The 27,110-nt window shown below is 38.3% G+C and overlaps 1 protein-coding gene across 2 annotated transcripts in view; it reads right to left on the reverse strand.

The window, feature by feature from the left end:
* ADAMTSL1 (ADAMTS like 1) overlaps positions 1-27,110 on the reverse strand; it is a 467,116-nt gene that overhangs the window by 258,387 nt on the left and 181,619 nt on the right. For both annotated transcript variants that reach the window (XM_057549050.1, XM_007176787.3), the window contains exons 7-9: positions 26,478-26,635; positions 16,109-16,220; positions 12,351-12,489 (exon numbers count right to left, since the gene is read on the reverse strand). In XM_057549050.1, the coding sequence (XP_057405033.1) occupies positions 12,351-12,489; positions 16,109-16,220; positions 26,478-26,635 (409 nt within the window). The remainder of the gene's footprint in view (positions 1-12,350; positions 12,490-16,108; positions 16,221-26,477; positions 26,636-27,110) is intronic.

Here is a 27,110-nt window from a genome sequence, read left to right on the forward strand (position 1 = left end):
TTCTTTAATCCCCCCAATTATACATCCTATGAGGTCATTATTATCATCATTATTAATGTTACTTCCAGATGCTCACCAAGCAATTTTACAGTTACGGTCTCACTTCCGATGAACGAGAGAGCTATGTATAGGAGTATGTACCTGGGAACTGACAACACTATGTAGCATGCATTAGTAAATAGGTAATGCACCCTTGGCAGATCTGAGGATTTTAGTAAAATCTGGAAAGCAGCCACTTGGTTATTTTATAAAGGGAAGGGGAACTAGTGAATATAGTAGGCAACGATCAACAAAAGCGCATTCCCTACCAAAATAAAGGTAGGGCAGTTAAAAAGTGATAATAAAGATGAAAGATCTTTTTTTTGTGGTCTATAAAATGTGATACGGCAGTAACTGCTATTATGGTGGTGGTTGTGATTGTTTTGACTGTTGTTAGTATACCTGGTGCTCTGGGAAACCTGTGAGATTTAGAGATAAAGACTAAAGGAGCCATAAGAAATGACATTTTAGGCTGTATGGCTAATGGATTCACAAGAAATGATATTATAGGCTGTGTGGGAGTCCCCAGAGGCCTTTAGGACTCCAATAAAGTACACTAACTACCTCACTGATTTCAAGGAAAGCCTCCAATTGGCAAGACTTTCTTCTTGCTGAGCCCCCTTGTTTGTGGGAGACTTATGACTCGTGAATCTCAGATAAAAGGGCTAATACAACAGACTCTCCAGCAAGAGTGGGAGACAGAGAGAGCTCAGCTCACGGATGTCATGTATTTGCTGCAGCAAGGCATGGTAGGTCATGAGCAGAAGACACTTATCTTACCACTGACAAACGATAGCAAGTCCTTCTTTTGAATATTGAAGGAACTCATGTATTCTATTCTGGGATGAATGGAACCCATGTATTCCGGGATACTCTGGGATGAATATCCGTATTCAATATAAATGTTTGTATTTATATTTAAATAAATACATTAAGAATCACTTTGATCCCATCCTCTGACAAAGGATGATACAGTACGTTCTTTTTATATGGCTAGTAAACCTAAGCTTTTGGGTAGAGTGAGCAAGGTATACTGTGGAACAGAAAGATAAAAAATAGCACTGGCTGGACATTGTGCCCGATAAGGAGGAAAGAGGGAGTAATAAAAAGGGTAGTTCTTGAAGAAATTACTGAAAGGTAAGGGAGAAATGAGAGAAATTAAATTTGAAAGAAAACGAGAAACAAATCTTTGAATATAGATTTCTCTTCCGAAGACGTACAAACACTGGAGTAGTAATTTGCTTATTTGTCTTACACGACTAAATTTTCTTCATTTATTTGTAGGACTAAAGGTATTCATTTATATCACTAAACTTTCATGCTGTGTGTACGTGCATTACTCTTCAGTAACAATGATCATGAAAATGGATGCTGCCTTTTGAGGAAGCTCAAAATCCCATAGCTCTAACAAACACAAGAATGGGATGAATATTAACATTAAACTCTTCTCCCTGTTTTCCAAGATAGAGAAACTTCCTATTCTTTTCTGCCTTCTTTTGACAAGAAATTGGTTGTGAAAGGTTAATCCTGTCTTTGGGTAGAATCATGTGATCTCCTTCCAATAATTCTTCTGCCTAGTAATTAAGGAAATTTTCTTTCTAAAAGAACTGTATTTGATAGAATTCCAACCTTCCAAAGTTCTTCTAATAACTTTGGTAGTTAATTAAGGAACACAGACAACTGACTTTGCAGTTATATTTTAGCTAACCCTAGTATCTTCACTCATGCCTACATCCAGACCTAAATGCAGAAATGCATATCGCTGTCTTCTCTCCTGAAAAAATTTATAGCTATGATTTGTCATTCTCAATATTCGAACGAACTGTTACAGATCTCTGCCAACTGATTTATCAGCTGATGATTTTTAAAATGGAGGCAGTAATATTGAAGGAGACAGGCTAGAAGAAAAGAAGGGGAATGAAAGAGGGAGTTATAGAACTCAAGATGTCCGGCTTTGCATTGGATTGATTTAGAAATCATGTTTTTGTTTGAACGAGGAGCTTTAAACCTGGATTCAGCAAAACTATAGCTATATTTGTCTTTCTATGGCATAGGTCATGGTGAAGACTCATAAAATGACTCTATGGCACCTGTGAAAACAGAAAGATATCAAAACAATGGTGCTCTGTCCAGTCCTGTTAATGCATATTCATGTGCACGGGCTCTGCTCTCTCTTGGGGTTCATGCCATGGCCCTGGCCTTTCACCACACTGTCACAGAGGGGCAGGCAACACTGCCTAAACTTAACTCTCCATTGCTTCCTTTTAAGACACTTAATGTTTTTCTTAGGCAAAGTGTATCTGTTGAAGAATGATGGAAAAGGATGCCATTTAGGGACTTTAAGAAATTCTTTCCATGTTTAGGTCTTCATTTTTATGTGTACGTGCGTGCATACATGTTTATGTATGCATTCAGACGTGTCTGAACATACATGCAGTGGGGAAGGAGGCAAAAATAATTTTAAAAAACGATCGCCAAGGGAAATGTAATAAACAGTTGGTTTGGGGGTAAAACTACTCATTCTCCATTGCCTTCACTACTCTGATTGCTCATGCACTTCCTACACTGGGCAATGACTTGATTCCATCTAAAGTCTCTCAAATCAAGGGTCATGGTGGGAAGAGGAGAAGATGAGGATGAAGAAGGGGTCACTCTGGACTCATGTGATATAAGTAGAAGAAAGACATTGCACATAATCCTCTCAAAGTCCACACCTTGCTGAACTGTCCAATGACAGGAGAATGCTTCCATGTTATGACAAACTCATGGAATAAATTATTATGCAGCATATGAACATGAAGTCTTTTGAACTATTTTTAATGACATGGAAAATGTTCAAATGTAATGTCAACTGCAAAAATCCAATACAAAATAGAATGCACAATGTAATCCACAATACTAAGAAAACTTATGTGTTCATATACCACCTATACAATCATTTTTGTAAAGCCTATATATGTGCATGTAAGTGTATACATATGTGTGTGTGTGTATGTGTATACATATGTGTGTGTGTGTGTGTCTACACATAAATATATTAGAAAAGGACCCAAAACAGTTGTTAGTTCCTGGTGTTTGTATTATGGGTGTTTTGTGGTTTGTTTTTTTTTTTTCGCTTTCTTCTTTTTATATTTCTCTGTTTTCAGGAATTAGAACTTTTAAGTAAAACAAAATTCAAGTCTGAGAAAGCAAGACAGAAACATTTGGAAACATGATATAAATGGATGAAATGAGGCTATCCCTTCAACTCCCATGTGTCACTTAAAGATGACTGAGTCTTTGTCCTGAAATCATGTCAGAAGCTATTAAAGAACAATATCCCTGACTTTAAAAATCAAGCCCTCTTCAGGCTCACACTACTCAGGTGTGAAATTTACATATCGTGACATATCTCTCTTTCCAAGAAAAGTCCTCATATAACTAACTTCATGAGCACCTAATTTGCAAGGTTCTGGGTTCTTCTTACAATAGAAACGAATCATAAGGAGTCGCTTTCATGGCTTCAACTGTCCCTTCCAGTGTATCTCTCACGACCTCTTGCCTCTTCTCCAGGGCTGCAGAACCTCATTTCTAACGTCCTGATGGCTGGATGTACTCTCGGTATGTCAAGCTCAGTGGGTCCAGACAATTCATTATCTTCCCCTACAAACTGCTGCTTCTCCTGTGATCACTGTTACTGTTCAGAGCACTGCCGTCCTCCCACCCACCCAGGCTGGATACCGCGGGGGCATCGTTGCTCTTCTCTTTCCTGTATTCCCTACAGACACGGAGGTCTTCCAGTAGTGATGTCTGCCAAATACATCTCTGTGACATGAATTTAGGCCCTTTCGCATCAGTCTCCTAACAGATTTCTCTGCCTGCAGGCATTGTCTCCTCCAATCCAGCCTGCTCACTGCTGTCAGAGCAACAGATACTTTACTTCCCAATGCAGCCCATGACACCCAATGAAATTTCTTAATCAAGTGCTACCTCTTCTAAAGCCTGTCCTTATTTTCTCTCTCAACGTGTAGCCAGACACTTCTCTCTTCCTCTTCCAAATACCCATAGCACTAACTCCCCTCATCACTTTTAACTGTGTACTATCTTTTAACTATGTATACATTTTCTTTAGTTTCACAATATGGGACAAAATCCATATTGGTTCTTTACTATATCTTTTAACACAGTGCCCTGCACAGAGGCAATTCATAAATAATCAGTCAATGAAATCATGCCATTGATGTGCAGACACAAAAGCAAAGCTACCATCCAGAATGAAAGCACGCAAACAAATAAGAACAAGGTTAAAGAAACTTCCAAACAAACTGTCACTCACGGTGCACATCTTTAGTCCCATTCCTTGCCTTTTGCTAGCTCTGCCATCTGTATGAGGGGCAGGCTGTGTTAGAGGGTAGTTTGGCTGCTCTGACAAGCAGAGGTGATTGGGTGACCTGGGGCAGAGAAAGGACAGCTTAATGGCAACTGTGCTTCTAAGCTGCTTGGCTAAGCTCTACATCTCTTCCACTGGGCATCTCCCAGAAATAGCCATGATAGTTTAAAAAAAAAGTCTTCTCTTCCCTGTCTGTCTGATGTGTCTTTTCAGGTATCATGCTGCTTTGTAACTGTACAATTCAACTTCCCTCGGGCAGTGTTGTGGTCCAGACTCTCGTTGGCTTTACTTTGCCTTTGCCATGGTACCAAGCACAGAACTTGGCAAAAGATTGGTACTCAATAAAAAAATGAATGAAATTGTGGGTGGTGGGGGCAGTTCTGGCACAGAAGAGAGTAATTCATCTTCTCTCAACAACTCCAGGCCAATAGAAACCAATCTGTTCCCAAGCAACTGTTCAGAATGGGGGAGGAGAGAAGTAATAAAAAGTTGGCAGAGACTCAAGCATTTGCTTTTTCATGAGTGGCAGAGCACAAAGGATTATAGCATAACGAGGACAAGGACCCCCTGAGGAGTTGAGAGTTGGAAGGTCTGTTCTCCTCTCTGCCAACTCTCTTTCTGTGTGACCTTGAGTGCATTGCATTTGGACCTCTGTGTTGGTCTTCTGCAAAATCTAAGTATTGGATGAAATCAGGACATTTAAGATGAAGTAAGAATGGGTGCCTGGAAACCCATCTCATGGAGCTCTATCTTATCTGTCCCCTTCCTAGTGGCTGCTAAGGGCAGAACTCAGAGTTCTGTGGACCACAGATTGAAAACCACTGAACTAGGTAATCATCTCAAAATCTCTCCTATTTTAAAACTTGATGACTTTACAAAACACTGTAGGTTTCCCTATCATTTAAAGAGGCAAGTTGGAGATCCAGCAAATGAGGAAATATTCTGTAAATAGGTTACAATTTTTTTAAAACATAGTAGCTGCTAGGCAACATTCATTTATCTTTTAGAAATCAGACCAAAAAAACCCTGCTTCATTGTCTAGGATTTGAAAATATTTTAAAGATACATATTCATTTTCTGCTATAAAACCAACTACTGGAGAGTTTTTGATCATTTGATCCAAAATATCATAATTTCCTTTTATCTATATTTCTGTGGTTAAACATTTCTGATATTAATGAATGCAATTTCTGAACTGCTTTTAAATAAATGGGACTAATATTTCCTTGGGCTTTGTTTAGTTTTTCCTGTCCTGTCCCAAGTGATTTGGTCACTGTTTGATTTGAGTAAACATCAGTATTTACGTTTACATGAAAAAGGCGTGCTTAACCCAGGTTTGTGATCAATTCAGAGATCCAGGGCACCAAACTTTGCATTGACATGGTTGGCAGTTCTGTGCTGGCTGTGGAGGTGTATGGTGGGTTTAAACCAGGTCTCACAGGTTGCTGCAGGCATCATGCCGAACAAGGGTACCTGTAGGATATGATGACACCAGGGCAGGTGACCTGAGTTTACGTAGCATAGGAGCTGCTCTGGAAGCGGAGGCACCTAGGTCCGTGACCCAGCTTTCTCCTGCCTGCCCGGACTTGGTGCAGATCCCATAACTTCTTTGGGCTTCAGTATTTTCATTTGTAAATACAGATGATAATCCCTGTCTTGCTAACCTCCTAGGGAAGGTAAAACTGGATTGAGATAACGGATGTGAAAGCACTGTAGAAACTTCAGACAGCAGTAACATTGGGCCAGTCATTTTATAGGGTTGGTTCTCAATAACAATAGCTGACTTTCATTGAGTGCTTGGCATCTTGCTAAGAGCTTTACGTGCAACATCTCATTTCCTCCTTATAGTTACTGCCTGACAGGAATACTATACTCATTGGACAGATGGCAAAACTAAGGCCTAGAGAAATTAAGTAAAGAAGCTACTTAGCTAGTAAAGTCAAACTGAAAAATTGAAGTAAAAAATGAGGATGATGATAATACCTGTCCTATTAACTTATAAGTTAATTAAAAGATTGTGTATAATTACACTTTTAAAAAGTTTAAAATGTAACATATGAAGTGATCATTATTATTAGTGATGAACTGGCTTGGTGGAAGAACAGAATTGTCCCGTAACTGAGTTAGAGCTGATTGTCTGATGCTGTGTGGCAGGTCTATAAACTTGGGAAGGGTACAACCATGTATTCTAAAAAGCATCAGAACTCTGCTTTATTTATCTCATCATAAATGCATGAAAGTGCAAATGGGATTTTACGATGGTATTTTTTGTCGCTTATTCATTAGCTACTTAAAGTAGTATATTTAAATGAGGTTGAGTAAAAAGAAGGAAGTTGTTACTTTTCTAAGTAATTTATCTACTTTTATAAAACAAAAAGAGCTTCGTGACTAGGAAAACATTTCATTATACTTTAACTGCCAACTGAGAAAACCATTTTCTAGCCCTTACATTGAGTTCTCCTTTTTTGGAGATGCACATGGCATAAACCCCGGGCAGATTGAATGGCAGTGTCTCATAGCTGGTTAAGTGGGGATTTTAGGAGTTGCTAATTATCTTAATTTTTCATGATCATGATTTTTTAAAAATCTGATAAATGTGATTTGCTTTCATGAAGCAATTTCCTAGGAATTTATGTTTCCTATTGTTAAAACAGCAGATAGAGAGCTACCTCTCTAGAAGACCCACATGCAATTTTAGAGTTCCAAGTCCTTTCATGGAGGAGAAAGCTGATTTCTGGAGAGTTTAGGAGTTTCTCTGAAGTAACATCAACATTATCATAACGGTGATCTTAGTCATAATAGCTGCAGCCACTCATACTTATTGAGTGTGTCAGGCACTCTGCTAAGCTCTTTAAATGTATTACACCCTTTATTCCTCATGACAGCTCTATGAAGTAAGTAGCTATTATCCTTACTTCAGAGGATGAAAAAACTGAGGCTTAGTGAGAACAAGTAATTTGCCGAAGGCTACCCAAACCAGTAAGTGACAGAGCCAGGATCCCAAGCCAGGCTATGTTGTTCCAAAGCTCCCCTCCTAATCACCATGGTATAGTGATAATCACTGTATCACCACTGGACTAGTTGCTCACCAAGTTACTGTGACTGGGTTTTATAGTCCCACTGTACATACTGTCGCTCACGATGCAGATTATTTCTCTTGCATTAGGATTTAAGTTGCATTAGGATTCAGTTCTGAGATTTTGTTCACACTTCGGTCCCATGGCCAGGGATGACTTTTGCAATTTGCTGTCAAATTAAATGGAGCTGGACAAAATAAGTCCACTTGAACTCAAAAGAACCGCCACTTGGGGCATACAAGTTTGGGCATTTGCTTGGGACTGTTGCTCTGAATTCCTCGAGGGAAGGGGGAATCTGGATGTAGTTTCAGCAAAAAACAGATTTGTTTGCTAATGACTGTGACCATGATAGTGTGATGAGTGAGAGCTTTTTTCCCTTCTCCAACCCTTGCCAATTTAAGCCCCCTTCATTACTGCCTTGGAGAGAAAAGCAGAGGTCTGTGCCAAAAAATACCCAAAAAACAAACCAAAAATAACCTGAAAAGGTAGTTCTCTGATCTTCTCACAAACAATGTCTTGCACAATTCCCCCCAGACAGGCTTAACAGTCTTACCAGTCTCCTAGACTGAGTTACGTAAGGCCAAATGTAGCCTTTTTTACATTGAAAGACACTCGGAAAACATAAAGTGCTTATTAGCTGAACTAAAACTATGCCTTTTTAGTTGTTGCTGAACCACAGGTATACATTTGGAGGCTTTCTGGCCACATGATAGACTTTACCCTTCAACCAAGAAGCAATGATGACACAAACCATTGCACAAATCACCAGGTACTGCGTTAAAAAAAATAATTTCCCCTCGTGTAAAACAGAAGCTATGATTATAGCATGGCAGGCACAAGGAGGATTTTACATTTGATAAGATTCCAAGTGTCTTAGCTACCACAGTGTTAAATCAATGAAGCAGAAAACACGTTAAACATGTCCAGATCTCTGATATCCAGAAGGGCCATGCCTCCGCACTTCTGGGTGTGCCCAAGTTGGGACCACCACCAGAACATATACTATACTCTGTATAGGGTGTGTGATGGGACTAGTGATAACATAGCTCTGAGTCACCCGTGAGAAATATGCTCAATTTTAGCTAAAAGTTATTAAATTTTAAACTTCACTTTCTCTTCTGTCCCATTATAAGCATTGTTTTAGCTTCTTTTTTGAGACCGCTTTTGGCCTGGGAACAAAGTATTTTGTCATGTCATAAAAGTAACTGCATAAATGACATCCGTAGAGAGCAATACAGCTTCCTTGGGATGGAACAGCTGGCCACTGGGTAAGCTCACTTGTTGGTCTTGTAGTGAAAGGAACTCAAATTCCTATCTCAGGAAATGTCAAGTTACTACATGTCATAGATATTCAGGCTTGCTTTAGAAGACTGGAAACCAAGAATGCTAGGTCATTGAATTCCACGTGTCTATTATCTACAGAATGATTTTACCTATGTATGAGCTATAGACAAAACTGGAAAGAGATATAGCAAAAGCATTAATAGTGATTATCTGTGGGCACTGGAGATTTTTAGAGAATTTTATCATTTTCATTATAGTCTTTTAACTTACCAACATTTCTGAGTTAGCATGAAGAATCAGAAAAAAGCCATGAAAACATGAAAATTATTTTGGAAAGAATAGGCTAGATGGCAACAATCTCTTTAGTCCCAAGAACCACTAGATGAATCCAGCCACAACCATGGAAACCTATGGATGCTGTTGGTGAGTGAAGTGAGTAAGTGATGTCATTCATTAGTTCAAATGTATACCATCTCCACTTATTATAAAGCAAATTAATGAGAACAGTGAGGCTATTTTGGCAAACAGAAAAATTGGGTATCAAGGATTATGGCTAACGGTTATCACATCCAGTTTATTTCTGATTTGTTTTGGTTTTAGGTGTGTAGTAATGAGAAGATTCTTAGAGAAGTAGTTGCTAATGGTGACAATTTTTACAGCTCACCTTACAATCTTCAGATATTTATTTTTTAATTAAACAGACATAATCACGGAACTTAACAATGAGGGCAAAAAGTATTTCCTTTGGTAGTGAAATATTTTTACTGTAGTTGACAACAATTTTTAATTTTAGCTTAGCTTGAACAAGTTAACATTTGTTTATGTTTGAGTATACTTTTTGTGAGTTACTGTTTAAAGATACTTCCAAATATATAAAATGAAATTTAATGAAGCAACTCCATGGAACAACAACGTCTATAGGCACAGTTGGAAAACCACTAATTTAATACAACAAATAACCCTCTCACTTCCACTAGTGGGTGAGAAAACTAAGGCCCAGAAGGGTAAAATAATAAACCCAGGGATACAGACTTATTTAGTGCCTTTTTTGCTGTCCATGGTACTTCCCAATCTCGACAGGGAATGAACGTGGCTATCTAAATGGGATTTTGCTTTCAAATAATCGGCCAAAAATCAAAGTCTAATACAGGAAAAGTGAAGAACTATCTCAATGGCTACACAAAATAAATTTCTTTGGAAATTCCAAAATATGTGACTTTGTTCTAAACAATACCTCTTGTGTTTTCCCTTTTAGGGGCTTCTAGGTTTGGACGCAAAGGTGTTGTTTAATGTCACCATGTCACTCTTGATTTTACTATTAGACAGTTAAATCTGTAGTTAGAAAACAGTTCCTTGGGGGTTTGATTCTGCTGTGTCTGATGAGAGGGCAGACCTATTTTATCGAGTCTCTTCATCTCCTTTTCTCAGACTATCACTTCTTATTTTCTCTTGGAATTCAGGAAGGTTGCTTTGATCCTGGATATGCAAATGAGTTCAGTGAATTTCACAGCAATCCTGAAGTATCTTAACCTCAGACTAGCATATCTACATTTCCTAAAGCAGTTTCCTCTTAAACCTCTTCTACTGCTAAGTCTTAAGTTTTACAGCTTTCTTTAATTACCTCTGTAATAAAAAAGCAGCTTCCTGACATTTGCTTCTAACTTATTTTTTGTCTCCTTTTCTCTCTCTCTTTTTTAAGAGCCACCTGTTCCAACATTTATACATGTGCTGTGTTAGATGATTTAAAATAACATAGACATAGAAAAAGGATAAATTTCACAAACTTCTTTCATGTAGGATGGCCTTTTGCTTTTGAATAATAAGAAATAGGCCAAAAATATTACTCCAACAGAAAAGATAGGTGAAAATCAGAAGCCAGAAAAAAAATGAGTAAATTATTTACTGATTAGAAACGTATTCCTTAAAATTGTTAACAAAATGCTTTCACTCCACAACTGTTTTTCATGGCCATCTCTTCACTGAAGTTTTTTCTGAGTGGGGGAAAAGCTTTAGGCAGTTGTGGGAAGTGAATTCGTCATTTCTCCTAGAAATACACACATAAATTTTCACGGAACTGTGTATAAGACCTTCAAAGTTGCTCTATGGCTGAGTCAACCCGTTTGAATTGGGATAATTATGCTTTTTATGCACTGGTCTTCCTGGTACAGATATGGATAAAGATGTATAATAAGTACAATAATTTTAAACTAGGGTTGAATTGCATGAGTTAGAATTACCTTGGCTAAAAATACCTCATACCCTTAATATTTCCAAAATAAAGAGGTCCAAGCAAAATTTTAACACCTCATTTAGTTTTATACCGTATCCAATCTTTAATACATAGTTTTCTGGTGTAATATGAAGCAAAATTAAACTTCACCTGAATTATATATTTATAAAATATCTACTCTTCTGTTTCTTTAATGAAAACCTGTTATTCTGAGTTCACTTTTATCAGCTAGGTAATGTGGTGTCTATGAGTAAATTAATAATAGCAATTTCACATCACCTGTAGAATTTAGAATTCCTGAATGTGAGGCAGAAAGAGTACAAGAAAATACACTTTAAAAAGGTAACAGCAGAAAACAAAAACTAAAATTGCATTGCCTACAATTCAAAGATAGAGTGATTTTCAGCCACATGGCTCATGTAGTATTTTGCCTATTCAAAGTTTTGTTTTATGAATATATAGTTAATAAACTATGATTTAAAAAATACCATTGAGATGTTTCTCAGAAATCCAAGGGTCTTGGAAAGGACTCTCTATCTTTTGGTCTTCATGATGAGTTTTGTAGGATAAGAGTTTTCATATATCCTCTCTCACGTGTTGAGGATGAATAAGCCAAGTTAATAAAATTACCAGGTAGTGTTGCAACTAAAAAGGCAAACATTACACCCATGAAAAGATTCTTGACCTGCACTTCTATGACTACTCATCATCTGAGATAGTTCATTCATCAGCCTGATTCTTGATCCTGCAAATAATTGAGGGTCAATTATGGTTTCCCCAAAGCAAACATATGTGAAAGTGTCAAGTGTCTCTTTAAGGCTCCTAATTAAAAAGACCTTTAAAAAAGAATCTGACTATTAGAAATAAGTCCTGCTTTCTCTTCAACAAAGGCTGAGTTTATTTGAATGTGGAAGAACTGTTCCAAGGCTGGTTTTGATTCTGGTTAATTGGTGTGGCCCACCATAGGCTAAAATGGGTCAGCTGTGACCCTGAAATATGTTCGGCTCTGATCATCTCACTGATCAGGTGACAGAGTGAAAACGCAAAGAATCCTGAGAACATTGTACCGTCACGTTTGTTAAGGTCAGAAACAAGTAACCAGAGTGAAACAAAATCAGAAGAGAAAATGACTCTGCAGAGTGCTTTACCTGCAGCTTTACCAATGGAAAACCTATAGACCCTGAGATGACATCTTACAGTAGCAAGAGTAAGGGGCATGGGTTCTAATAACACATGACTAGGAATGGACACTGGACAGCAGCACTTATTTAGTTTTAATGAAACAGTTTTTAAGAAGCTTATTTGAACTTGATTTATGTTTATGGTAAACAAACTGGTAAATGTGACTGACCTGGCTGGACAAGGATCCAAGTTGCACTCCTGAAGCTTGGGCTTGGGTTTGATGTTCTCGGGGTAATAGTGACAGTATTGGTCAGCAACCACTCGGTTACTCCGAAGATCGTAACACTCAGCTGATGTCAGCTGGTAACCTGCAGTATCAAACCATTCAGGCAAATTTCAATGCACACATCAATGTAATATATTCCCTTAGGCTTTTTTGGCCATCTCATATTAATGAAAATTCTTCCCCAATGCTCCAGTCATTTCCAGGACCAAAGACGGATAAATGGAAGGCTTGCTAATTTTTGCAGGCCTCAAAAACTGTGTTTTTCCACTCGAATTTTAATAATTAAATTATACCATTGGGTTTGAACTACATAAGAGCATAGCTAGATTATAAGACTGTCGTAAGTACTATTATTATTCATTTCTTTTGTATAATCTAAAAGTCTAACACAGAATTCTGTATCTAAAAAAGGTCATCAGTGTTTATTTATTAACCATCTCATGCAAGGATGCAAAATTGCCTCCCTTGTACCTGGGGCCTCAGGGAGAATAAACTCTCAAATTAAAAAAAATAACCCCCAACACCACTCCTCTTGGTCAGCGGGTGACCATGGGACATGATATAGGATTGGGTACTGCTAGCTGCCTGGAAACTTTTTTTTTCTTCTTTGCCTAAATTCAACCTGAATGGGTTAAGCTGAGTAAATGGATGACTAAGACCTCAACAGTAGCCATCATAAATCTCAAGTTTCCCTGCACAACCAAAAAAATACCTCCTACTGTTCAGTTTTTGTTTCAAAGTCCTTTACCATTTCTCTTTAATTCTCTAGCCAATATTTCTTGATTTCCATGCACAAATTTCCACTCTTTAGAGAATCCTCTTTATTTATTTAAAAATAGTGTTGCTGAGTAATACTTAATTCTACTCATAGTATGTTTTACCGTTCCTACCTACCTTTTTCTTGTCCTATGGATTTCTGGTGGGATGGTGACGAGGACTTAGATTCTTGGGGTGAAAAATAAATGTATATAGAGTATTTTTAAAAAATTAGGCCGTTTGTATCATTCTAACCCTAATCAACTCCAAAATATATTCCCCATGGGCAGTGGTTGAATATTGTTATTGCTAAATAAGTGTTAGAAAGTCAGATTTAGAGTCGTTAAAAGTCCTGCAAAAGATTTTAGGAAGTCAGAAGGAGGCTTCTAAATCAGATTTCCTGACTTGAAGCTGTGTTCTCAGACCACCCACAAAAATTTATTGTTCACTAAGACCTAAAAAAAGACCTTTTAACAATTTTACTGTAAAGATGAAAAGCATGGAAAGTAATGGCTAAAAACACATGTTCCATTTAATTTTGTCTTATAAGAAAATCAAAAAGCAAAAGGATATTTTACATAAGTAAATATGCTTTTGTTTTTCAATTACATTATACTTAAAGCAGATAACTTGATGACAAGCTAATTATTTTATAAATTTCCAGAAAATAATTTCTACTCAAGGACAGAATTTATCGGGTAGTAAAATGTGGGCACAAGCAGTAAGTAAACACTAAATGTGAGATTATGATTTTTAAAAATTGTAATTTGTCAGCTAAAAATGTGGCTGGGAAGCTCTTCCAGTGTGTGTGAAATGAAAACTTAGAACACAAATGAAATAAAGGACCAAAATGGTCAGATAATTGCGTTTTCTAAAGTTTCACAGGGTATTTGGAGTAGCAATTCTTTACACTTAGTGAAATGCTCAGCTAGTTGAATGTGGAACCAGAAACATATAAAGGAATTTAAAGATCATTTCTTCAGCAATTTTCAAACTGTGGTCCATGAAACGTGCGGAAGGCTGGTTTCTACATCTTTCAGGTCTTCACTCTGAACAGTGTTCCTTTATCTGGCTCCCTAGTAAGATTTCCTTTGAAGAAAGCGTTTGATAGCTCAGCACATTTGAGAACTACTGATGGTTCTAATTCTTCACTTAGATGTGAGGAAAATAAAGCCCAAAGAGGTTGGTTTGTATATGAATCTAACATTAATTGCCTTATTATATAGCAAGCCATTATCAACGTTACTGAAATTATATGCCAGCAGCAGCTCTATGTGAAACTGACGCAGCAGGCCTATTATTGAATTGCTACTTCTCACACAACATGTTTTTTATTTAAAAATAAAAGACAAAAAAAATATTTCCTTAGATTTCTTTTTTCGAAACTGCTTCCTGTGTTAGTCATTAATAGGTGTATCAAAACAACATATTCCCATAAATATCAAAGTAATTGGCACTTTATTTTTAAGCAAAGTAATTTTCCATTCAGCACAGACAGAGCAACTGGAAACACTATTTTATTGAAATGCTTAAAATGTTGAATTAATCGTTATGTAACAACCGAGTGAAAGCACTTATTTTTGACTAAGTGCTTTTAAGGTAAAATTGAACAATGCTCTATAGAACCTCCTTTTCAATGGTTTGTTCACATTATGCAGACACAGATGAAGATGAATTATATCATATATTCTTATTGTTTTATGAAAATTAATGGATAATCATTTGTCTCCACTTTGAGGTAATATCCTTCTTTTCTCTTACCAAAATAATATAGTGATACCTATGTGGTTTCTCTTATCAAAATAATATAGTGATACCTATGTGGTTTCTCTTATCAAAATAATATAGTGATACCTATGTGGATTAGCTACTTAAAGTGAGCCAATTAACAGGTTTCCGTGAAGCTGGAGCTACAATTTATTTCATGTGCTCATTTTTAAAGGAATATACATAGAATTTATACCCATTAAATTACCAAAACTTGAAAAAAAGTGATAGTCCACAAATACTGGCTCAGTTAGCAACGAAACTAAAATATTCATAGACTGTTTATTACCCTTCTGGAAAGAATTTTGGTAATATATGCCAATAGCCACAAAAATTCTGAAACTCACTCTTGTGAATTTAGTCCAAGAAAATAATTTGAAAGGAGAAAAATACTTAGGTATTAAGTTATTCATTACATTATAATAGAGAAGTTTAAATGAACTGAATGATCTTCTACAGGGATATGGTTAAATAAATTCTTATAAAATAATTCATGGAAATTATTCTGTAGCCATTGTAGTAATTATTAAAGGTGCGGGGGACCTTTTCCAGTAACACAAAATGCTGTTCATGTTACAGACATGATGGAGCAGAGATGGGAATTCATCTGGTGACTTTTCAGGAGAGATGTGTTTTAATGTATAAATAAGTCAAGTGGCATTCTTTTTACTGTATGGATGACAGGGTAGAGCTGACAAATAACTGAGCCTAAGCCTATGGTGCAGTGATTTTTTTTTTTCTGGTAATAAACTATTCTCTTTAATTAATCTCTGATTCTTCTTGGATACATCATGCTACATAGAAGGCCTGATAAACACTCTTCACTTCATTCCTTAATAGATAAGTTCATTCAACCAGAGTAGTTTGTTCTCAAATGAACAGAATCACCTCTAGACCAAGCTGTTGCCTGGGTATGACACAGCTTGTCCTGGACTTCCATGAATCAAGGAAAGGAGGAAAGACCATTTCCTCTGATGGGGCTCTACAGACAGAAAACGTTCATGGGGCATCTACACTGAGGTATCTGCTTTACAGGAAGGCTTCAGGATTTGGCCTCACTGAGAAGAAAGAATCTGATGCACCCAGCACTTCCATATGTTGAAATGACTCTATTTTTATCACAGCTGAGTCTTCCCTCAGAGATGCCAAGAGCTCCTAGACTAAGTGAGCACCATTACCTCCTCCACAGGTTGCTGAGCAAGGAAAGAAATCCGTCTCCCTCCATCGGTGGATGATAGGCTGATAGAAGATGAACTGGACTGTACTGTCTGCGGGCCCCAAGTTGCGGATCTGCAGGAGACAACGGCAAAGCAGAGGAACTAATGTGATAGAGGGGTGCCCTCTGGGCTCCTTGCAGCTTGGACAAGGACGTGTGGTAGTAATGATGGCCTCAGGCTGTGTCCAGGACAGCACTGGGAGAGAAGGGGCAATGGCAGTATCACCCATCTTACCATCTAACCAGCAAATGGTCCTGGCATAAACCATCACTATCATCACCTTCTCAGTTCTGTTGCCACAGAACAAGGAATGGCAACGTCTCAACTTGTGATTCTAGCAGGACTGTATCCCAAGCCACTTATTCCATTCCTTTACCCTCTTTTATTTCCAACCTCTCTGGTATGATGGGTAAAATTAAATGGATTTTTCAATGTAGGTTCAGAAATAGACAACTTGTTCTAAGAAAATTATAAATGCAATATGCTGCAAAAAAATTAAAGGTACTGTCATTGGTTAAGAGAAATAAAGAGTTAAAGAATTAAGGAGCTCTTCCCACTCAGGGACATACTTGGAGTTTCCTGGCAATTTAGTGATTCATATATCTTAATGTGCAAAGTTACCAATGGGAAGCTCGCTAAAATGCAAATTCGTGGGTTCCAGCCCAGAGACCCACGCAATTCAAATGTAGGCAGTCCAAAAGTCAAACTTTGAAAAACACCAACTTGCATTATAAAAGCATTTACTTCAAATATAACATGTGTTTATGGAAATTATAACTCCTTTGTTTTTTAAAAGGGAGGAATGTGAGGCAATAATTCTTTAATAGTTTAGAAGTACAAGATTGAGGAAACAAACTCAAACTGAAAGAGAAGGAAAAGTATCCAAGAGGAACAATGCCTTGCTTTTACAAAGACAGAATGACCTCATACAACATTTAGACAGTTGGGCAAGGGCAAGGCTCGGGCTATTTATTATACTAAAGGAAGTTCCACGGACAACTCCAACTCCATCACAGCAATTAGAGAAGCAACAGTCAGCAGAGTCACGTGGCCTAAGTCTTTGTTAATGTTTTCAAGCCTTAGCACTGTTCCAACTGCCCTTTATCTAGACGAAATTGATGGATTTGGGCTTCAGATTTTTTTTTTTTTTTAGATGAAATGAGCCTAGCTCTTTTTTTTTTAAGAAGAATTTATTTTATTTTATTTATGGCTGTGTTGGGTCTTCGTTTCTGTGCGAGGGCTTTCTCTAGTTGTGGCAAGTGGGGGCCACTCTTCATCGCGGGGCGCGGGCCTCTCACTGTCGCGGCCTCTCTTGTTGCGGAGCACAGGCTCCAGACGCGCAGGCTCAGTGGTTGTGGCTCACGGGCCCAGTTGCTCCGCTGCATGTGGGATCTTCCCAAACCAGGGCTCGAACCCGTGTCCCCTGCATTGGCAGGCAGATTCCCAACCACTGCGCCACCAGGGAAGCCCTTCAGATTTTTTTTAAAAGATAGCCTTTTTTTTTTGCTACTGAGTTTAAAAACTGGATTAAATACCTAGGGTGCAGAGGGAAATAGGAACACCGAAGGAAACAAGGAACAGGTGCTAAACCCTAGCTCAGTTTTTGGCATTTGGATAAGAATATGAAATGTTCCTCAGAAAATCTGGAAGCGCTGCAAAGGAGAAAGAAGAGAGAAAAGCTATAGAATATCTCATATTATGCTAGGATTCTGACCCACAGAGCATCCAGATCTTTCCTAATTAGAATAAACAGTGATACAATTCCCTACTTTAAAGCAACAGCAGCTGAAGCAATACAGTGTCTTTCACAAAAGGGGAGCATGGCCTACAGATTAATATTTTTCAGTCCTATGTGTCAGATACAGGATATCTAATTGCTTGCTTAGGGAGGTAGTATTAATCACATTCTTTGGAAGGCTTTTTTTTTTTTTTTTTTTAAGCTCACAAAAGCCGATAGCTCTTTTGGGATGTGTGATTATCATGCTGGAAAGCTATTAGAAGAGGACTCTCATTTGAACACAAGCTCCATAAAAAATAAAAAGACCAGAAAATTTGTTTAGATCTGGAGAGACAGATTATTTTGCAGAGGTCCCTTTCGGGATGCTAGAAATTAAACTAGTCCTAAGAAAGTGTGTGCGTTGGTGGGGGAGGCGGGAATCAAAATGAGGAGGATATAACATCCAAATACTTGGAGAAACCTTGTTCTAGAATATCTACAGTGTCCGGGCTTATCTTTTGGTCTGCTTAAAGAGGCAAAAAATGGAGCAGGTCCTTTTTTCAGCTCCCTCGGAATTACCAATAAAAGCACCACACGCCCAAAGAGAAAGGCATGAATGTCAAGGAGTTTTAGCGTCAAGAGGGAGCGTTAGTAAATACCATGTTGAAGGAAAGAATACAAGCAGCTTAGAAAGAATATTGTTCTCAATGAGTTCAATGAAATGATGCACAATGACCACAAATGCAGAGACTCTATGCCTAGATTTGAAAAGAGATTGGAAAGAACACGGACATCTTATTTCAAACAGATGAAACCAATTACGGTGTATCCAAATCTCTCATCTCATAATCTTGCTTGGTTCCTTCCGCCCTGAAAGCACTCCTGCTTCTCCTTTCTCAATAGTTGCCTTCTTTTAATAAGAACAGCTACAACTACCACAACAAACAGTACTTACTACATTCCTACCGTGTGCAGGGAACATTTTATTTATACTAAATTGAATCTTAAAACTACTCTGCATTATCTTCCACATTTACATTCCAATGAAAAAAATGAGGCTCATAGAGGTTAAGTGACTAGCTCAAGGCAACACAGCAAGGAAACAGCAGAGCAGGGATTTGAATGCAGGTCTGCCTGTCTCTAAAGCTGCCATTCTATGGTACCAAGCAATCCTATCAGTGTTGTGAAGATACAGACATTTATCTTTAGTGGTATCCTTGTAAATCTCCTCAGTATCTTCTTAATTTTACATTTACATTTTAGAGTGGACAAAATATTTAAAAAAAAAAAAAAAAAAGAAGCGGCTAGCTGGACGCCTAACTTTGATGGCCTCAATTGTTGCTTACAGAGATGAACCACCGTGTTCCTTTTTCCTGGTTTTATGAATTCTGGGCTGCTGGGACTCTTTTTATCATTAGGTCTGGAGCTTCATAAACCCTAAATCCTCAAACATCAGGTTTTGGTTCTCAAATGTACATTGAAAGCTTCAGTCTGACACATTAGAATTTTGTTTTAGGGAACTAAACCATCTGGCATATGTAATTTTGACCTCTTCAAGTTAATAAGGAAAAAGAACGTTCCGAACCAAGTTTTTCTTCCTATAATTATAATGGTTCAGTGTTTCTAACTCAATATAATGACTTCTCACATTGAAAGTAAAGGAGGAGACAAAACTGGTCACTTTCCATAACAGTTGATCATGCTGTCACGGTAGAGCTGCAGGGCGTACAAATGTGTGCTTGGATAACTGGTTAAGTGTTAAGTCCACGTAAAATCGAAGGAATCAAGGAGAGATTTCAAACTCACAAAAGACATCAAGCACACATAGGCTCTTGCAGATGAAGCACTATGAGATGCCATACTTTTCCTTCTCAGTGGGGGAAAAGGGTAACTTGTGAGCCTTGGGATGTTCCCCACCTAGGTTCCTTTCTCTTTAGAATGTTGTAGAAACTTTCGCCCCAGAAGGACTGTCAGGGGGTAGCTGGCAGGCAGGGTTCTCTCACCCGCCTTGCCGGCAGTTAAGTTGCTGCTCTGGCATGAGGAGAGGCGGACAAAAGGGAGCTGTGGGCAGACCTGCCACTGTGAGGCGCTGAGCTGGGACCCCTGGACCCACAATGGTATTCAACTTGGTCACCTGCTCTTAGGGCAGCCAGGGATGTCATGACTTGGGAAGGCTTGGAAATGGTGGAAATACATCAGGATGCCTGCTAGGGAGGGAATAAAACGGAAAAGAGGGGAATCTGTTTATTAAATGCCTCAGTCTACTATATTTTCATTTGGGGCTGCTCTGGTGGCAGATGGTGATAGCAAATCCTCAAAAAACTGTAAAAATATTTTAAAATGCTTTTGTGGGCTTTGAAGAATATGCAACAATAATCAGATCTTTCTTATTAGCATTTAGGTGGTTACAAATACTTAATGTTGATACATTTGTTATTCTCTTGCCTTTCTCTTCCTTATTCTGTAAACTCCAGGAAGGCAAGTATCACTTATCTTGCTTATTGCTCTTTCTTCAGCATCATCTACAATGTTAAGCACATAGTAGGTGTCCAAACAACTGAATAAATGAATGCATGAATGAAGAAAACAAATGAATTATTTACTGACCACAGTCCTTTCAAGCACTTTTGGAATTGCAAACTATTATTTGTGACAAATTCTTGGAAGTGTTATCTTTTTATATACATCTTGCAGTTTTCTTGAAGATGTTACTAATCATTTCTTGTTGACAAAATTGATTATGTTGATAAATTTCATGAAAAGAGGCAGTATTGTTACAATGCAGCCCTCACCCAAAAGTACTTTTCACTCTCCTTTGAAGGTTATCTCTTTAGGCAGGATAGTGTAGCGGAAAGGGCTTGTAAAAATGCTAGTTATTATTGGAATAAAACATAGACAAATTTTCCACTGTTTTAACAGTTGGAAATGCTAAGATTAGAGGTTATTCAGTAAAAATAATGAAAAAAAATTGTTAGCACCCAACTTTACTTTTACACTTCCTATAGAGTTTTCTAGTCCTCCTAAAATGCCAGACCTCAATATTGGGAGATACAGCAGTTCAGCCCCTAGGCCCTTGGCTCAGGGTTGCATGAGAGATGTTGGTTATGGATTTACTGCCCAAAGCCCTTGCGTACGGCAGTAGATCAGGGATGCTTCTTTGGAAATAATGAGTGTAATGTTGGCTAAGGAACAAAGAGGTGGAAGCAATGTGTCAGGACGAAGATGCTAGGCCGGGCAAACTAGAGTCTACTGGATGTGTTACAGGGAAGAACAAAATGTGACTACATGTTGGATCTGTTTCTTTTACTTTAACCTTTGCTTCCCGTTGCTTTTGCTCACTAAAAGAATACTGCCTGTACTGTAATGGCCTGCCTCAGGGAAACCTGCCCCTCTGCCTGAATGTTAAACCAAAGTGTCTTTGTTCAGGGAAACATCCTGCCCCTGCCCACCTGTGGATGGCTGCAAGAAAGAAGGAATTAACACATCCCCTCCCCGAGGCTGGCCATTCCAGGAGATGTTTGCAAGACTTAATGGTCTTTTTACTTTACTTCCCCACCTCCTCCCCCTCTCTGTTCTATAAAAGAAACTGGCATCCAGAGCCCCGACTAGATGGTTCTTTTGAGACACTAGTCTGCCATCTTCTCCGTCTGCCGGCTTTCCGAATAAAGTTGTATTCCTTGCCTCAGCACCTCGTCTCCCGATTCACTGGCCTGTTGTGTGGCGAACAGAGTGAGCTTAGACTTGGTAACAGAAGGACTGTCTCAGTGCTGCAATGCAGAAGGAGGGCAGAAAAGAAGTGAGCAGAGTGGAGCCAGTGGGGCTAGGACTGGGCATGGGTCTGCCTCTCTCAGCGTCACAGAAATGTAAGGAGTTGGTTCTGACGCTGTATCTTAAACCTAGCTGTTGCACCGGTAGAACAATGTGCGAAGCCCAACAAGAAATGCAGGGTATTGTACTCAGCTCAGTTCTAAACTCTTGGAATCGATTAGTATAAAGGAGCATATTTATTGGGGGAACGAAATCACTATTTATTACATAATTCTTTTTTTCCTATAGTTAATTTAGATTTTTCTGCTCTAGAATGTCTGGCTTACAACAATGATTTTCCCTTTGTATGAACATAGGTTAACCAGTATGGGGTCCATCTAGAGACAGGCTGGATGGCAGGGTGAAATCAACTGGGAATTAAATATTTGCCAAAGCTCAGCCTCCACCAGAGAAAAGAATCGATGATTTTAATCCTACCTGAGCTTCACAGGATGCCCAAGTCTCACAAAGTGTGTCTTCATCACATTAGCTTGTAGCAAGTATCTATAGCTTTTACTATCCATTTTAATTTGGTACTTAATGATATGTACCACTATTTCAAAATTTCCTATTCAGTGTTTTACCTGTCAAATGGCATTATGAGCTAGGAGAGGGCAGATACCATATTTCGAAATCAATCTGCCCCACGCATGAAAGCATCTCCTGAAAGAAGAATAAACATGGAGGTTCTATAAACTTACTAGAAGAAGTGAACTCTCATAACTTTGCATGTGTGATTTCTGTCCAGGGGCCCCTCCTATTGTGTCCCCTTTACTAAAAACAATTTTGGGGGGGTGCTGAATTATGTACAGGGTAATGCTCAAGGCTGTCCAGAAAGAAATATGAAGGCATCATCTCTGCCTAATGCCCTAACTTTGCGAATAGAAACCACCAGCTTTCTATTCCCTAGAGTACTTAGGCAAAAATTGGGATAATGCCAATCTTCCTAACCATATTCCCCAACTATGGAAGTGTAATGCATTTAGAAAATTATCCTCTGTAGGAAATAACTGTTCTCTGATTGTCAGTGCATGAATTGTGAATCAGTGTTCTTAGCTCTGAATACGCTGATGGTTTACTATTAGGCTGTGTATTTCTGCTACTTTGGTGGCTTAGGTACTCATCAACCACTTTTCTCTCCAGCTAATATGGCTCTCTTAAATTTTAAAAATGGGCACAAACTGAGTATGTATAAATACACCTTAGCTGCTTTCACAAGTAGAGCTAAGTTCAATGTTCTAATAAAGACCAGACTATGACCAAAAAAAACCCTCTTCTAATCTGGGAAGGTCCTTATCTTTCACTGAGTCTGTAGCTTCAGAAAAGATGCACATGGCTTGGTAAGGGAAGAAGGGTATGCTAAGGCAGACAATCATCTAGCCAATAGCCAATCACCCCTAACAATTAATGTGATTATAGGTGTCACAGCCAGCCTATGCCCACCTCTATTTGTCTTATAGCTATACCTGCCAAACTGTTCCTGGGTGTACCACTTGTAAATCAATCAGCCTCTGACTGTCTTCAGAGAAGCAGTTTTCTGCCATTGTGTAGACAGGGTATCGTGATAAGTCTGACTGGAAGTTAAAGCATTTGAAAAAGATGGAAAGGAAGTCACTTGGTTCTGTTTGCTTTTATACACACTATCTCATTCAATTCCTTACAAAGGCTCTATGGGGGGAGATTTTATTACCATTTTTCAAATGAGTAGATAGGCTCAAGGAGGTAAAACAACATACTTAAGGTCACACCCCCAGTAAGCAGGAGAATATACAAAATTCTAGAGTGCTTATCCTTTTTATCCCTCTACACTAGCATTGCCAAAAATGTATAGCCAGTGTATGAAGTACACATTTTTGGAAGACATACTCCCCTAGGAGGTAAGATGAGTGTTTAGTCCATTTTTAAAGGTGGCCAGAAAAAGAGATTCCAAAAATAATTTTGGAACCAATCGTAATATATAAGAATTCTCACTGTGAGAAAATCTTCCTTATGTGCAAAAGAGTCTTTTCCTTTTAAATAAACAAAAATGGTACTTTGGCAATAAACTTCCAAGGAGATGTTGACAAATGACCATTCTGATCCCTATGTATTTCATTTAGAAAGGAAGTTGTTACTTAAATTAATGTATAATGCAAAAGAGATTATACTTTGAATGACACTGAAGACTGAATTACAAACTGTGTGTATATAATTTCTAAGCACCTAAATCATGAAAGATGGCAAATAAGCAAATGGTAATCTTTCATTTTCAGCTATTTCCTGGGGAAAATTAAGGGAGAAAATGTTGCTTTATTATAAATCACTGGCAAAAAAGGTAATTTTCTTCTTTTTCCCTATATCTCCTTACATTATCTGGCTCATTTTCAAGTTTGAGTAAAAATATTTAAAAATTATATAATCTATTTTAGAATAACTTTATATTTATTTGATCCTGATATTTTCTAATGAAACCTTATCTCCTCTCATTTGCAACCTGAAGCTAGGTCACCAAAGATGATATAATGCAAAAGACAGTAAAATGATAGCTCAGCCTCTTTCTGAAAGAAGATACTTACAGGTGCTAGGAATCTAGGAAAGCATCAAAAAGTTCCTCAAAGTTCATTTTTCCTTTAATATGTATATTTATACATTGAAGAAAAAATACCCGCTTAGAAGCAACATAGAATACTAAAAAGAGTTTTGAGCCAGAAGTAGAGACATGATCTTTGGTCCTGGCTTGTCATTGGTGTGAGCTAGGGCACACCACTCAACTTCCCTCAGATTCAGTGTCCTTTCAGGAAGGATAAAGATGTCATATTTGTCCCACTTCAGCAACTGCCATGTGGTAAAAGTCCCTTATTCATCCAGCACTTGTTGGGTTTTTTACGGAGATATGAAGACAGATATGATTCTGCCCCTTCCTTTGAGGAACACGAACAGGGGAGATGTGATGGAAACTGGAATTTGCGGTCAAGTCACAGAATGCTTCTGGAAGGAGAAAGTCCTGAAGTACAAGTATGAGTAAGTGAAGAAAATGGGGGAAGAAAAGATAAGAGCATCACAGAGAGAGGACACAGCATTACGCAAAGGTAATGAATTATGAGAGTGCAAGATGTTGGGGGACTTGCCAGTCATTCAGTTGATTGAAACAGGAGAGGAAAAGTGAAAGCTGAGGTTGGAAAGGTAGACAGAATCCAGATTACTGAGAGTAACAGATGCTGGGTTATGGATTTGCATTTTAATCCCAAAGCAATGAATGGAGGTAAGGGGCAATGCAGGATTATGAATAGGGGAAACTCACTCTGGTTTTTGGAAAACTCACTCTGAAGGTAACATGGACAATGGGTCAGAGGCTGGGAAGCTAATTCAGAGCCCATCGCATTAGTTCAAGTGAGAAATACAAAGACCTAAACTAAGACAGTGGTGGCAAGGATGGAGAAGAAAGAACAGTCTTCAGAGATGGTATGGAGGTAGAGCTGACAAAGTTTAATGTCTAACTAGGGGCGTATAGGAGAAGGGAATTGGTGTGAATCAGAGGTTTCTGACTTGGCTGGGTAAATAGTGTATTGTTCCACAAGATAAGAATTAAAGAAGGTAAAGTAGGTTTCTGGGGCTAGACAAGTCCAATTTTGGACACATTGAGCTCACTGTACATGTGGGTGATGTGCAGAAGGCAGCTGGACATATGAAATGCATTTGACAATTCTGTGAACTGTTCAAATGTGGACGATATTACTTGAATTCAATTCTATATTTTCAGTATGTGTATTAACTCTTGCAAAGTTACTAGGGAAATTAGTATAAGTGGTTTATTCTAAGGGCTTCAAGAAATGAAGGCATCTCTCATTCTTTTACTGTATGTGTTTGTTCAACTGAAATTATTTAACTACCTACCACACCACTTCTATTGGGAGCTATCTCTGATGGTTTGTGGCTTCTTGTTCACGGTCATGTAACTGGCATCTGGACTGGATTAAAGGGGCTACCATGAAGATGGAGACAGAGGACGGACTCTGGAACCCTTCTTCCATGCAGCCTCACTGCCTATCACATTTCCAACATGCATCCTGACTTCCAGCTGCCATGGGGTCATCAAGCCTTAGCTTAAATCAAATGTCCTCTGGCTCCAGATCCCATGATGAGAAATTTATGGAGTCCTGGACACATTACAAGTTCTACAGCTTTACAGCTGAAATCCTTCAGGTCCTTCTGACCTACTGAAGGCAAAAATACGCTTTATTTTTACTGGGATTCCCAAACAGTCTTCTAGTGTGTACATTTTTCCTACAGAACATGTATGTTGCTTCCAGCAATGTGTTTTATATTACCTTGAAGAGTAGGGAAGCTCTGACAGAAGGAAACAACTTGGTATTGCTGCCAGTACAAGAGGGAAAAAAACCTTGCAACTGGACGCATGATCAAGCCTATGGATCATTAATTAGTCTTTCTCTTTGACAGCAGATACCTTATGTGAGTCAACGACTGTATCCTAAGTTGTTTTAAAAACAGTTTATATCCCTCAGCTAATGATATGATGGCTTTTTGAGTGGGGTCTTTTTATTAACTTATACACACACGAACATATATATATATATATATATATATATATATATATATATATTTTTTTTTTTTTTTCCCCTAGAACCTTAAAATTTTTGCATGTTCTTATAAAGTCTAGGATGTAGCTCAACACCCTTGAATTAAACATTTCCTGGATAACAAGCTTTCCAAATCTATGTCAAAACCTAAAGTCTCTCTCTCTTCAGGGGATTATAAGTAACACCAGTTCGGAGGTAGCTCGAAAACAAGGTACCTAAATGGGCTTACCTTGACAATGAAATCTGCTGTAAGCGGTCCAGCCATTCTCAGCATCTCTTTGTCTGGAAACTTTTGGAAGTCCACACTAGAATTGTCCACAAGAAAGATGCCTGTAGAGCTGAGACTGTTTTCACCTTTAGCCCCCTGGAGGGTTTTGGTTTCCAGATCTACATAATCAAACACATGAAGAGGAGAGAAAGATGTTCCCAGGGCTAGCACAGACCACAGGCAAGCACATCTCATGCAAAAGAACTATGTCAGGGAGAAGTAGTATTCTTTATATGGCTGACATAATTGAAATGTGATAGAAACAAAATATATGGGCACCTCTGGATCACAGAGGAATTTATGCAGCAAATGAAGTTATTTTAAAACTCATTAGCCAAGCATTCAGGGCTCCCTGTCAAGAAATCTTTGATTCCCTGGATGACTTCCTTTGGGGACCTTACTTTACCACAATCCTATTCTTTTGAGTAAACCATCTCCCATACATATCTTATTGATTTCAGGCTTTATGGCCCTCCGTCTAGAATACCCTGAAGTTTCCCTTTTGCTCTATGAGGCCCAGGGTGCCTCTCTGAGTTCCTTCAGCACTCATCGTGAGACTTGATATTCATGTATTACCTTGTATTTATTTATACT

Source organism: Balaenoptera acutorostrata, chromosome 6, assembly GCF_949987535.1.
Source record: "Balaenoptera acutorostrata chromosome 6, mBalAcu1.1, whole genome shotgun sequence".
NCBI lineage: Eukaryota > Metazoa > Chordata > Mammalia > Artiodactyla > Balaenopteridae > Balaenoptera > Balaenoptera acutorostrata.